A 13,310-nucleotide genomic window follows, 5' to 3' on the forward strand; every position below is an offset into this window, starting at 1 on the left:
GAGCGGCGCGCTCTCCAGCGCGTCACTACCCAGCGCCGGGAAAACGCAAAGTCAATATGGCGTCCGCGGAGCCGCCGCGCAAGAGGAGGCACGGCGAGGGAGAGGAGGGCGAGGCGAAAGGAGAGGAAGGGTCGGAGGAGGAAGGAGGGAGAGAAGAGGAAGGAGACCGCTGGGTGGGCCCTTTACCTGGGGAGGCCGTGCAGGTGAAAAAGAGGAAAGGTAAGGGCTGGGGGCGAGGAGCGGGGTGTCAGCCTCTCTGGACAGGGCGACTCTTCTTCAGCACTTCGCCCCTCCTCGTGTTTCCTTCGGAGCCTCTGGTGTCGGGTAATTCGCTGCACGTTCCTTGGAGACGTGTTTAAATTGAGTTGCAGGCAGACCAAGGCTATTTGCTGCCCAGTGTGGGCGCTGTGCTTGCGGATACCTGGCTCGGTGGTCATTGATCTGTACGTAACTAACTGTTCAGGGCGTTGCGAGGTGCAGCTGTTATGTCTCCTTTGCGCTCTTGACGCTTCTGACTTGACATGCTCTACCTTGCATGACATCCCCCGTAAGAGTGAAGCAGTTCTGTACGTGATGCTTAAAAAGGTAAAGGTAAAGGACCCCAGACAGTTAAGTCCAGTTGCAGACGACTCTGGGGTTGCGGCGCTCATCTCGCTTTACAAGCGGCGTTTGTCCGCAGACAGTTTTTCCGGGTCATGTGGCCAGCATGACTACGGAACACCGAAACCAGAGCAGCACACGGAAACACCATTTACCTTCCCGCTGGAGCAGTACCTATTTATCTACTTGCACTTTTGGCATGCTTTCAAACTGCTAGGTTGGCAGGAGCTGGGGCCGAGCAACAGGAGCTCACCCCGTCACAGGGATTTGAACCGCAAGCCCAAGAGGCTCAGTGGTTTAGACCACAGCGCCACCCACGTCCCTGTCCCTGTGCATGCTTACCTGGCAGTAAGTCCCCCTGAAAGCACTGGTGCTTACTTCTCAGTAAATGTGGTTTGAGTTAGGTTACAAGTTAAATAATAGTGTATCGGGCTGGAATTTCCTTCTCCTATACTGTAGTGGCTTAAATACCACTGCATGTATTTTTATGCCTCGTCAAATGTTCTGGAGATTTTAAAATTCATTTCAAGTGGCACAGGTTGGGATTCTCATGTTTAAATGTATCTCTGTGTACACATGCATGCATGCAAACAATCCCTTCATTCAGTTTCACTCAGCTTTATTTTTATGGATACTTAAGTCATGTGAGCAGTCTGAAGTAGTGCAGGCCAAGCACAATTTTGCTGCTTGTGTGACAACTAGGGCTGCAGTTATGTGTACACTTACTTGTTTGTGTTGGGATCAAGCCACACATAACACTATGATACAGCTACACAGCTGTTCTCATACCACAGTATTGAAAGAGAAGTTTGTTCAGTTTGGTCTCTTTTAAATCAAAATAATTTGAATAACATTTTTGAAATGGAATATGATTTTTAGGAAACAATATTTCTTTATTTCTAGTTCTTGAGTTTGAACATGTCTACCTGGATAATCTCCCCAGTGCTTCGATGTATGAACGCAGTTATATGCACAGAGATGTCATCACGCATGTAGTATGTACTAAGTAAGTCTTTTTTTTCTTTTTCTGTTTTAAGTATTGTAGAATTGGACCAGATGTATGTTTCAGGAATTGCATCTTGCCTAAAGAGTGCTTCATAACATTCCTGGATTGCAGGGGGTTGGACTAGATGTCCCTTGGAATCCCTTTTAATGCTACAATTCTATGCTTCTATAAGTGCAGCATAGCTCATCCTGCTTTTTAGCTCCAAGCTTAAGGGGGAAAGTTGTGACATGTCTTTGTTGCATTGAGTCTGTTTTGAGCATCTCTGAAGTGTGGCACAACTGTAAGAACCATCTCTAGAGTTTCAAACTCTGTAGGAGGGCTTGAGACAATCCATGTTGTAATATGCTTTGGAGACTCACCCAAGTGACCTTGTAAAGCCCATTGTGAAATGGAATAGCATCTCTGAGGTTCAGCATGTTGTATTAAATATCTTCCCTCTCTTTGGGGAATAAGTAGTGTCCTAGTGACTGTACCTGTGATTTGGCTTCCCAGACTAGCCAGAAGCTGCAGACTCCTGTGGAAGGTTGCTAGTGAAGCAGACATCTAGGTTTGTGGTTCTTTTATAATATGAAGGTTATATGCTTGTACCTGCAGGACTGATTTTGTAATAACAGCCAGCCATGATGGACATGTCAAATTCTGGAAGAAAGTAGAAGAGGGAATTGAATTTGTTAAACATTTCCGTAGCCATTTAGGTAAGTTACTGTGTTTGGTATTTTCTTTTTCTTTTTTCAAAAAGAATATATTATTATTTCATCATTTAAATATGCTTTATAGCACACTTTAAAAAATCATACCATATTTTAAAAATTGGGTTCTCTAAAGTTACTTGGCTTGAGTGATTAGTTTTTGTGAAATGTACCAGTAGGGTTGCCAGATGACAGTGGGTAGACAGTGCTCCTGCGCCTTTAATAGTTGCATAGAAGAAGACATTTCAGCTGGTGTACCTTAAATGACAGGCAGCACCTGATGAAATTTCCTCTTCTACTGGTGCAGGAGTCCTGTCTTCTATTTGCTGCTGGTATGCACTGGGCTTCTGAGCTCTCTCTTCATCAAGCCCTGGAATCACCTAAAAACCCTTATTGAAAAACAGCTTTTCAATATCCAATCAGATACTATATGGAGAACAGAGATCAGAAGACTGCAGAAGCTCTCAGTCCATATAGTGATCTTTGAATCCCAGCCTTCTAGGGTCATTTTATACATGACTATTTAGAAATAAATCCTACTGAGTTCAAAGGTACTTTATCTGTCCCTGCAGCTTTAGTTTGTGACATAATTCCATCTGAAGCATTTATATAGCAATTACGATTTTGTTCAATTTTTTTCTCAAATGAAGAGCACTTATTCTCTGTAAGCAGACTATTTCCTTTCTTTTGCTCACAATAGGTGTTATTGAGAGCATTGCTGGTAGTTCAGAAGGTGCATTATTCTGCTCTGTTGGGGATGATAGAGCAATGAAGGTTTTTGATGTGGTGAACTTCGATATGATCAACATGCTGAAACTTGGGTAAGTCACTTTTCTTTTTTAATGGTCCTGGTAAATTTCTTAGTGCTTTAGAATACTTCTGTCTAAGAAGTAATTGGTTGTGATTGATTATGGTAGATGAATAACAGTGACATGTCTAACTGCTGGCATACTTTTAATAAAGGAGCAGGGAAGAATACAGCAAGCACAAGTGCTGCAAAGCACACCCAGAGTTTCTGCTTAATGCATCTCAGTTCAGGTGGAGTCTTGCATGAAAAAGAGATGAATGTGCCGAGCTGCCCACCTCCATTAAAGTAGCTGGGGAAATTAATGTACAGTATCTGTGAACTTCTTATGTGTTCTTCAGAGTTCATGTCACAGGTCATGCATATGTGTGTGGGAGAAGGTCCTTGGTGCAGTCTGTATGAGAAAGAGAATTTATGTCCTGCCATTCTTGTTTCTCTCTCTTAAAAAGAGAAATTTTAAACACAATGAAAAATGCTGGTGATGCCACAGGTGTTAGATTAGAATGCTGTCCACATGCAGGTCCCAACACACCCAATGAAGATCATGCTTACTTATATCACTGTAGTCAGTGGGATTTACCTACCAATCATGATGAGGATTTTATTGTTTCAGTCCAATCCTGTGCAGTGATTTACTGAGAATTTCTGTTAAGTGAGTGTTCACAGGATTTCCCCATGTGACTTGGGAGTGAGTTTCATTTAACACAGTGGGGATTACTTCTGAGAAAACTGCATAGATACGGGTTGCAAGTATAGTTAGCAAAATGCTAAACTGATTTTAAAAATGTCTGTTACAAAACAGTTCATGCTGGACTGTGTAGCTTCATGTAGGCTAAACAGAATAGCTTCATGAACTGAATAAAATGAAAGTGATTGCTCTACAGAATAGGAATTATTATAATATTTGTTAATGAAATGGTCATCTTGTAGGAAATACGTTTTGTCTAAAAACCTTGTTAAATTAAAGCAATATTTCAAAATATTCTGGAGAAAAATTATTCCATATGTTTTGATTATTATTAGCTTTTTTATTTAGAATATTGAATTTAAATATTTAATCTATATTCCTAAAATCATGCCAATCCAATTGTTCTTTTTGTTTTAGCTACTACCCTGGCCAGTGTGAATGGGTGTATTGCCCAGGAGATGCAATATCTTCAGTTGCAGCATCTGAGAAGAGTACTGGGAAAATATTCATATATGATGGTCGAGGAAACAATCAGCCACTTCACATTTTTGATAAGCTTCACACATCGCCTCTTACTCAGATACGACTGAACTCTGTCTATAAAGTCATCGTATCATCTGACAAGTCTGGAATGATTGAATACTGGACTGGGCCTCGCCATGAATACAAATTTCCCAAAAATGTAAATTGGGAATATAAAACAGACACTGATTTATATGAATTTGCTAAGTGTAAAGCATACCTAACTAGTATATGTTTCTCCCCTGATGGCAAAAAAATGGCTACTATTGGTTCTGACAGAAAAGTCCGAATTTTCAGATTTTTGACTGGGAAACTGATGAGGGTCTTCGATGAATCTTTGAGTGTAAGTATATATATTTTTCAGCATTCAGTTATTTGCCAGTACAGATGATCTTTTTTTTGTTTCTTTCACAGATGAGAAATACATATATACAAATCGTCCTCTATAAAAGGAATATTTTCAGCATTACATTGCAATATCTGTTTAGCATTATTACTACACTGGCAATTTATTCTTCTTTTAGTTATAATCCTCAGAGTATGTGGGCTAATAGACTGATAAAGATTCTGATAAAAATGGAGTTAACAATCAAGGAAAAAATAAATGGTATTTTTAGAAGACTTTACTGTTGTTACAAATGTTAATGGAATTACTTTTATTGTGCTTTCTAATCAAATTTTATTACTTTTAATTTGCTTCAACTCACATTACATAACTGTCTAACTACTATAACCTTGTCAGATGCCACATCCAATATATGAATTGCCAACATTTTGCTATACATGTTGAAGTATTTTAATTGTGCAAAGACACATGTAACTAACATTGTTGTATGTTACATAAATTGACCCCGTTAGCACATAATACTAAACTGTGTTTTGTTTAGCCAAAATGTGGCTCAGCAGAATGACCATAATTTTTTTCTGGCAAGAAACCATGATGTGAAGCCGTGGATTCTTGTGGGCTTATAAACCATGGCTTGTTTTAATTCTGGTTTGATGTTATATTTTAACCATGCTTAACCATGGCTTGTTTGACCATCTCACATTAAATACTGTCTTTTTTTAAAAAAAAACATTTTTTATTAACAAACCAATCAAATCACATTAATTCCAAATTACAAAACCAAATTTTAAATTTTTGTTGGGGTTACCCATGTTTCGAGCTCCGAAAGGGATCCAGTCATATTATTGCTGCTGCTTTGATGTTCACAATTCTGTCCAAATAATGTTCACAATTCTATCCATTCCTTCTTTGTTGTTTTCCTCATCTCTTCTTGTAGTTTTCGTATATTTTTCCTTTCTTTACTTTGTGACCTCTGATAGTCTCCACAAGCGAGTTGAAAACACATTAAATATTGTCAATCTACAGAGGCAAGAGCAGCTGGAAAACAAACCAAGCTTTGGAGAAATAAGTCATGTTTTATTAGCTCATCTATGATACTTGTGTTTTGAACAAATCATGGTTAAGTCAAACCATGGCTTAGAGTTAATGTGCAAACACAGCATTTATGTGCATACTCAGTCTCCTTTGCACATGAATAGAGCACATGAATAGATGTGGCATCTCCATGAAAATAATTCTGCCAACATTCCTAAACTCTTGCAGATAAAACTATACTAAACTAAAAACCAATGTAGCCTACGGCAAAATAAATAAATAAATAAATAAATAAGAATTTAGGTGTTGTGTTTGATAGGCTATATTGATTTATTTACTGAACTTACAACCATTTCATTATATGTCTCAAAGCAGCTTACAGAAAAAATTAACATGCATTATACAGAATTTATTAAAAATAAATCCAAGTCAAGTTATGCACATATTATAGGTAGGTGTCTTGTTTCTGTAGATGTTTACTGAGCTGCAACAAATGAGACAACAGCTGCCTGACATGGAATTTGGTCGGCGTATGGCTGTGGAACGGGAGCTGGAAAAAGTGGATGCTGTCAGGCTAATTAACATCATTTTTGATGAAACGGGACACTTTGTGCTCTATGGGACAATGTTGGGAATCAAAGTCATAAATGTGGAAACAAACAGGTAAGTCTTGCTCTTATTATTTCATGTTAGCTGTACCTATGTTGTTTTGTTCAGGGATTTCCCAGAGATTTTAAAGAAAGACGCTCAGCCTTCATAGGCTCTTTAATTGCTCCAAATCAGGGGTCTGCAACCTTTAAGACAAAAAGAGCCACTTGGACCCGTTTCCGAAGAAAAAAAACCTGGGAGCCGCAAAACTCGTCATTATAAAAATAACTTTTTTGTCACTTTTTTATTATTTCTTTGTTTGACCCCTCAGAATTACTCCTCCTCTTAGAAATAAACGTTAAATTAACAAGTTACCTTTTTTTGCGTGTGTGTTCTTCACTCCCCATCAAAACAGTGACCAGCGTACATGCCCCCTTTCAATGCAGTGACCAGCGTACATGCCCCTTACAATGTAGCGGGCGGGCGGGCGGGAAGGTGACGTCGGGACGGTGCATGACTAACGCATGCACCGCCCCCATGCGATGTCACAGCCAGTACAGCGCCCGCCACAGTGGGGAGTGTCGGGGCGCACAATGCGCCTCCTCTCCTCGCTAGTATCCGCCCCGGAGCCGCGGCAAAGGTGTAAAAGAGCCACATGCGGCTCCGGAGCTGCGGGTTGCAGACCCCTGCTCCAAATTGATAAATAATACAGTTAAATAGAATTGAGTTGGCATTACTCATTGGGAGTGCTATAGCTCAGTGGTAGAACATCTGCCTTGCATGCAGAAGGTCCCAATTTCAAACACTGACATCTCCAGGTAGGGCTAGGAGAGACTTCTGTCTGAAATAGTGGAGAGCCCTTGCCAGACAATGTTGACTATACTGAGCTAATTGGATCCAATGGTCTCACTTTGTATAAAGCAGTTTCCTCTGTTCCTATGATCCATGTTAGTTAATTTATATGATTAGTGCCACCTGATCTGCTAGTGAAATGCCTTTAGCACCTATGGGGAATAATGTCTGCTTTTCAGAAAGTAAGCTCTGATATTTTGGTAGTTTGTCTGACAATCACAACTCTGCTATGTAGGTGAATAGCCATGGTTTATTGTTGGCTTATAAACCATGGCTTGCTTAAACTCTGGTTTGAACCCCACATCCCACCCACCCTCTGATATAGTAGTCCTGTGACAGGATTAGAAGAAAATGGTCTTGTGAGTTAATTGTACCCCCTTGAGACCAAGGTTAGCCCACGGAATGGAGCCCCACCCCCACCCCCCGGATGTAAAGATTCAGTGCCCAGTTTCACATTCCTGGTGAATGATGGTAGGGGACAATCCACATAATTTGCAGATTTCCATTGGTTGAATGATTCCAGATCATACATTTTCATCAGCTACCCATCTGGGACCCATAATATGAGATACTTTGGATCAGCTTTCTGATGTGTTATAACTGACACTTTTTCATTGTCCGTTTGTATTAAGAGTATTACTTCCAAATATGTTTGTTAAGAACATAACAGCCCTGCTGTATTGGGCCAGAAGTTCACCTAGTTTCTAAGCCCACAGTGCCTTCCAGAAGGTCATTGATATCCCTATGATGTACTGGGGATCTTTGCTTCCAAATTAATCCAAAAATTCATATGATGTTTGGATGCAGGGTGCTCTGAAATATTACATATTAAAGGCAGGCCACATAATGATTTTGAAGTTCATGAATTTTCCTTTCCTGTATGTAGATGTGTTAGAATCCTAGGCAAGCAGGAGAACATCAGGGTCATGCAACTGGCTCTGTTCCAAGGTGTCGCAAAGAAACACCGTGCTGCTGTTACAGTAGAGATGAAAGCATCCGACAACCCCGTTCTTCAGAATATCCAAGCTGATCCAACAATAATCTGCACCTCCTTCAAAAAGAACAGATTTTATATGGTAAGTTTATACCAGAGGATCTAGCTGGCAGTTTTCCCACCCCCTGTAGGCGACTTTTTGATAGCCTTTGATATAATATTATTCACATGTCATACAACTTGGTTCTAATTATAATATGAATTTTAGTACATTTTTGTACTTCCTTATACCAAACAACTAGGGTGGGGGTGTCTGGGTGACTATTTCATTATGAGAACTCCGCTTGAGGTGAAAATGCAGTAGAAACCTTCAAAGATACAAGGGTCACAGAAGCATGTCTTTAAAGCTAAAGCTAAGTTTAGCTCACATAAAAACTTAATATTTTTGTTGAGATTTTTGCTGAGATGTTGACAGTCTTCAGATATTCTAAAAATATGCCAAAGAGCAATTCTTTTTACTTGGCATATGACCAGAAACAGTTTGCAAACTACAGCCTATCACTAGTTAGGAACAAAATGTCTTTGGAACTACAGTGTATGATCCTTCCAATTCCATTAGTCAATAAGAGAAACAAGGATGCTGCTATCTTGTCCTTCAGTTTACCAAACGTGAACCAGAAGACACCAAAAGTGCAGATTCTGACAGAGATGTATTTAATGAGAAGCCATCTAAAGAAGAGGTCATGGCAGCCACTCAAGCTGAAGGACCCAAGCGAGTTTCTGATAGTGCCATTATCCACACAAGCATGGGAGATATACATGTCAAGCTCTTCCCTGTTGAGTATGTATATGAATACTTTTATATTTCCTTCCATTTTTAATAAAGATTCCCATTATCTTGAGCTACTGTTGGACCATTCACTAGCATCATTGACAGAGCTGCACCTTTTCCCTCGGTTTGCTTATGTTCCATTCCCTCATATCTATGGTACCACCATTTTTGCTCTGGTAAAGCATTTTTACCGCTACTGCTTTCTCCTACATTGTGACAAAAGGAAGAAGCTTGGAAGCTTTCCTTTTCTCCATAACAAGAAGGCAATTTTAATTTGTAATATGCAAAATGAGTCACAGAATGTGACTGTGAATGAAGAGTTGTCTTCCTACTGAATGATCTGCCAGTTTGTTATGGATATCGATAGTTGCAGTCAAGTGCTCTCAGTTTCACTAGAGCATCTACAAATACGGACTAATTCAAAACATTACCCTATTCCAGTGCACTAAGTACTATACTAACATCTAATACCTTTTAACTGCAGGTGTCCCAAAACAGTGGAAAACTTCTGTGTACATAGTAGGAATGGCTACTACAATGGCCACACCTTTCACCGCATAATCAAGGTAACTTTGGTATTAGTAACAATATTTCTGTGTTCTCAAATGTTGTTAAGCTCGTTAGATAAACAGGGCTGCAATAACTTTAATTTTTCCAGTCCCATAATGGCTTATGCACATCTTATTATTAAGTCCTACCCTACTTGTGGATTTTGCATTTGCATTTCTGAAGGATTTTGTGCAGAATTCCAAAACTGTAATCGCAGCATATCAATCTGGGATACAGTGGTGTCACCACTGTAGATAAAATGGATATTTTCTCTCTTTTCTTGGTAATACTGAAATTTGGATCTCTTAATGACACTGATTAATAGTAGATTTGAGTCAGACCAAAAAAAGTAATTCACACAGTGCATAATTAATTTTCAAAATTTGTTGCCATGAGATGTGGTAATGGCACTAGGCTTTAAAATGGGATTTGACACGTTCACAGAGGATAAGGCTACATCTATGGATGGTGGTCCTGATGGCAGTATGGTACTTCCTGGTTGAGAGGCTGTATGTTTCTGAGTATCAGTTCTGGAAACAGCAGCAGGAGAAGGCTGTTGTCTTCAAGTCCTGCTTGTGGCTTTCTGGAGGCATCTGATTTAGCCACCATTTTAAGCAGGATGTTGGACTGTGCCTAATCCAGCAGGGCTGCTAATGTCCTAAATTGTGATTTTTCTTTCTCCCCCTCCAAACGTAGGGCTTCATGATCCAAACTGGAGATCCTACTGGAACCGGAATGGGAGGTGAAAGTATCTGGGGAGGAGAATTTGAGGATGAGTTTCACTCAACTTTGCGACACGACAGGCCCTACACACTTAGTATGGCTAATGCAGGACCAAATACCAACGGCTCACAGTTTTTTGTAACAGTTGTACCAACTGTAAGTACCATGTCTGATGTCTTAACAGTGGTCATTGAATTGCCTCTTTGTGAGTAGCAAAAGTTTTGAGGCTGTTGGTAGATGGAAAGGTATTCCATTGTGTCTGTTGTCTACTATAAGGATGAGGAAGCCTATGGACTTCCAGATGTTGTTGAACTACAACTCCTGTCATCTCGTGACTATTGATCATGCAGGCCTTGCAATGCAAGTTATAGTCCTGTAACTGAAAAACCATGTTTCCCGTCCCTAGTCTACTTGGTGGTTAAAGGGGAAGGAGCTGAAGGCAGCCACCATATTACATTAGCTGCAGAAAAACATTGTTGTTATACTTCGTTTCCCCGAACAGATGAGGTTCAGTTGTGGGTGGGAGCACCATGATTGAATGCTTCTTAAGAGACCCAGCATCTTTTGCTGCCCTTGACAGCCAGCTGGAATTTGTTACTATATGCTGTGCCTTATCTCACAACTCAGCAGAGTAGCAGGGTCTTCTCTGATGTGGAATTGGGCTTTGAGAGCACTTGGAGGCATTGAGTTTGGTTATACTGTGATGCTTCCAAAGCTTACCACAATTGCAGGAATGAGTCCCTACCCTTCTGCTGGGCTTATGAGAACAGCAAGGAGACACATTGTTGTACAGGGTGCGTCCTTTAAAAGAGGCCCCATGGATACAGAGTGCATGTTCCACAGGGCCTCTTTTGAAAGACTCACCCTGTATATGTAACTGTGCTTCAGAGGGTTTGGAGAAGCAGGAAGAAGTGCATCAGCATCCCTCTGAAATCAGTGCAAAATTGGATATGAGCTATTGCCCACTTCTCATTTTTTGTGCATATGTCAGGTTAAGAGATGCTGGCTATTAGCAAACCCCTATGTTCCTCTGCAGACACTGGCTGAAAAGTCCAAATGGAGTAGTGCTCTGTAACACAGCTCTAATCTGATTACTTTTTTTAAATTAGAAACATATCTTGCCCTTCTTCTGAGGTGCTTATGACATCCTATCTGTTTTATTCTTGCTACTACCAGATCTGGAAGCCAGGACTGAAAGATAGTGATTGACCCAAAGTGCACTGCAGTTCAAGGCTGAGTTTCCATCTGAAGGCAGGGGTCCCTGGGCCAAGTCCAACACTTGTCTTCCTTCCACTAGATAGGCCTCATCCCTGTATGACTTGCATCCAGTGTGGCTGGGCAGGAAACTTTCTAGGTTGGGTCTCTCCCACCCCCCTCTGTTATCCTCTGGCAGGATAACAGAGACATGGGGAGAGGTTTTAACATCAAACCTACTACCTAGCTGCTCTCCTGGCTGCTTACCATCAAGAGATGAGTTATCTGTTTCATATTATTGTTATGTTCTGTTATATGCTGCCTTGTGAACCACTAGATTGGAAAGGGGGATACACATATTTAATATAAATAGCTTAAATACTGTATTTTTTGCTCTATAAGACTCACTTTTTCCATCCTAAAAAGTAAGGGGAAATGTGTGTGCGTCTTATGGAGCGAATGCAGGCTGCGCAGCCATCCCAGAAGCCAGAACAGCAAGAGGGATTGCTGCTTTCACTGCGCAGCAATCCCTCTTGCTGTTCTGGCTTCTGGGATTCAGAATATTTTTCTTCTTTTCCTCCTCCAAAAACTAGGTGCGTCTCGTGGTCTGGTGCGTCTTATAGAGTGAAAAATATGGTAATCTGTTTGGTGAGAAGGTAGTAGGATTTAGTTCTCCTACCCCACCCCCCCACCAAATGATCAAAACTTGTCCACAACCTAATGTGTGCACAGAAACTGTAAAGCCAGTACCAGTTTTGTGTTTATGCTTCATTATCCAGCTTGGGATATATCTGTGGAAACTGCTTCCGTGCACATGCAGCCTTTTGAAGAGTTAAACGTGTCAGCAAACAAGCAAGCATTAAGTGCAATAGTGTTTAATTACAGAGATCCCGTTAGCGATGGTTTACATTACAGAGTTCTCAGTATAGTAACTCGAGATTTAATTGTAATTTTCTCTTTCTTTTGCTCCATCAACTTGATATATTGCCTTGCACAGCCATGGCTGGACAACAAACACAGTGTATTTGGAAGAGTATCTAAAGGAATGGAAGTCGTTCAGAGAATTTCAAATGTGAAAGTCAACCCCAAAACTGACAAGCCCTATGAAGATGTCAGCATTATTAATATCACAGTGAAATGAAATAAGAGTTTTAAAGAAACCTTGCAATTAAGGGACTTCAAAAATGATGCACTTCGTATGTTTTTCTGCTGTGGAAAGGTTGATACCTGTTCTGAAACTTTCTGATTATTATGTGTCCGAGGTGCTCTCAGCTGTATCTTTTTTAAAAATGTTTTTTATACAAAAAATAAAAGACAGCCATGCTAGAAAAGTATGTATCTTGTGTATATATTGCAATGGTTTCTAGTATGGAAAAATGCTGCAGCATTGCCAGCAGTTCTATTCCAGCACTGAAATATTTTTGTGTCTTCCAACTCGTTACCCACAAAATAGAATGGGGAAAAAAGGTTTTTGGGGGTTTTAAATGTATTTAATTGCAAATACAACATGTAACCATAATCATATTACTGTGCATTCTTGACAATAAGAATCTCTTTAAACTAAATAACATACAAAACAAGTGATAATTTGAGCCGCTGATAATTGCTAATACTAAATAGGTATCATTTAGGTTTTGAGTCGAATTGTTATAAAAGGATTATAGTGATTTGTCCCTTTCTTAATCCATTGTTCTTGAAATTTGAGCAAGATTGGGGAAAGTTCATCTTTTTCCCCCTGGCAGATGGTTGCAGAGTGTGCACGTTCCTATTTGGGGGGCAGCAAAGGTGCATAACCTTGCGACACCGTCTGGCAAACCACTGCCAGATAATTGCCTACTTCCATTCATCAGCTTCCCTCCTTCATGGGGTGGAATCCCTGCAGTCTGTCTGCAGGAGAAAAGCAAAACTGTTGCTTCAGTGTGGCTCAGGGTGGGTTCATTGAAGAAC

At 40.3% G+C, this 13,310-nt stretch overlaps 1 protein-coding gene across 1 annotated transcript; it reads left to right on the top strand.

Moving 5' to 3' along the window:
• The first annotated feature begins 24 nt into the window (after positions 1-24).
• On the top strand, positions 25-12,694 carry PPWD1 (peptidylprolyl isomerase domain and WD repeat containing 1). Its single transcript, XM_083576164.1, has 11 exons — positions 25-219; positions 1,504-1,606; positions 2,201-2,301; positions 2,996-3,116; positions 4,206-4,653; positions 6,164-6,354; positions 8,018-8,207; positions 8,725-8,906; positions 9,382-9,463; positions 10,143-10,325; positions 12,361-12,694. Exons 1-11 carry the CDS (start codon positions 57-59, stop codon positions 12,502-12,504), a joined length of 1,908 nt encoding a protein of 635 aa, XP_083432290.1. The 5' UTR covers positions 25-56; the 3' UTR covers positions 12,505-12,694.
• The last annotated feature ends 616 nt before the right edge of the window (positions 12,695-13,310 follow it).

Source organism: Podarcis filfolensis (assembly GCF_964270895.1).
Source record: "Podarcis filfolensis genome assembly, chromosome: 11".
NCBI lineage: Eukaryota > Metazoa > Chordata > Lepidosauria > Squamata > Lacertidae > Podarcis > Podarcis filfolensis.

Bases quoted from the DNA above. Each gene is read 5' to 3' on its own strand.
- PPWD1 (XM_083576164.1), top strand. From the start codon at position 57: ATGGCGTCCGCGGAGCCGCCGCGCAAGAGGAGGCACGGCGAGGGAGAG. The intron at 6,355-8,017 runs GTAAGTCTTGCT...TCCTGTATGTAG, and splicing joins ATAAATGTGGAAACAAACAG to ATGTGTTAGAATCCTAGGCA. The intron at 10,326-12,360 runs GTAAGTACCATG...TGCCTTGCACAG, and splicing joins TTGTAACAGTTGTACCAACT to CCATGGCTGGACAACAAACA.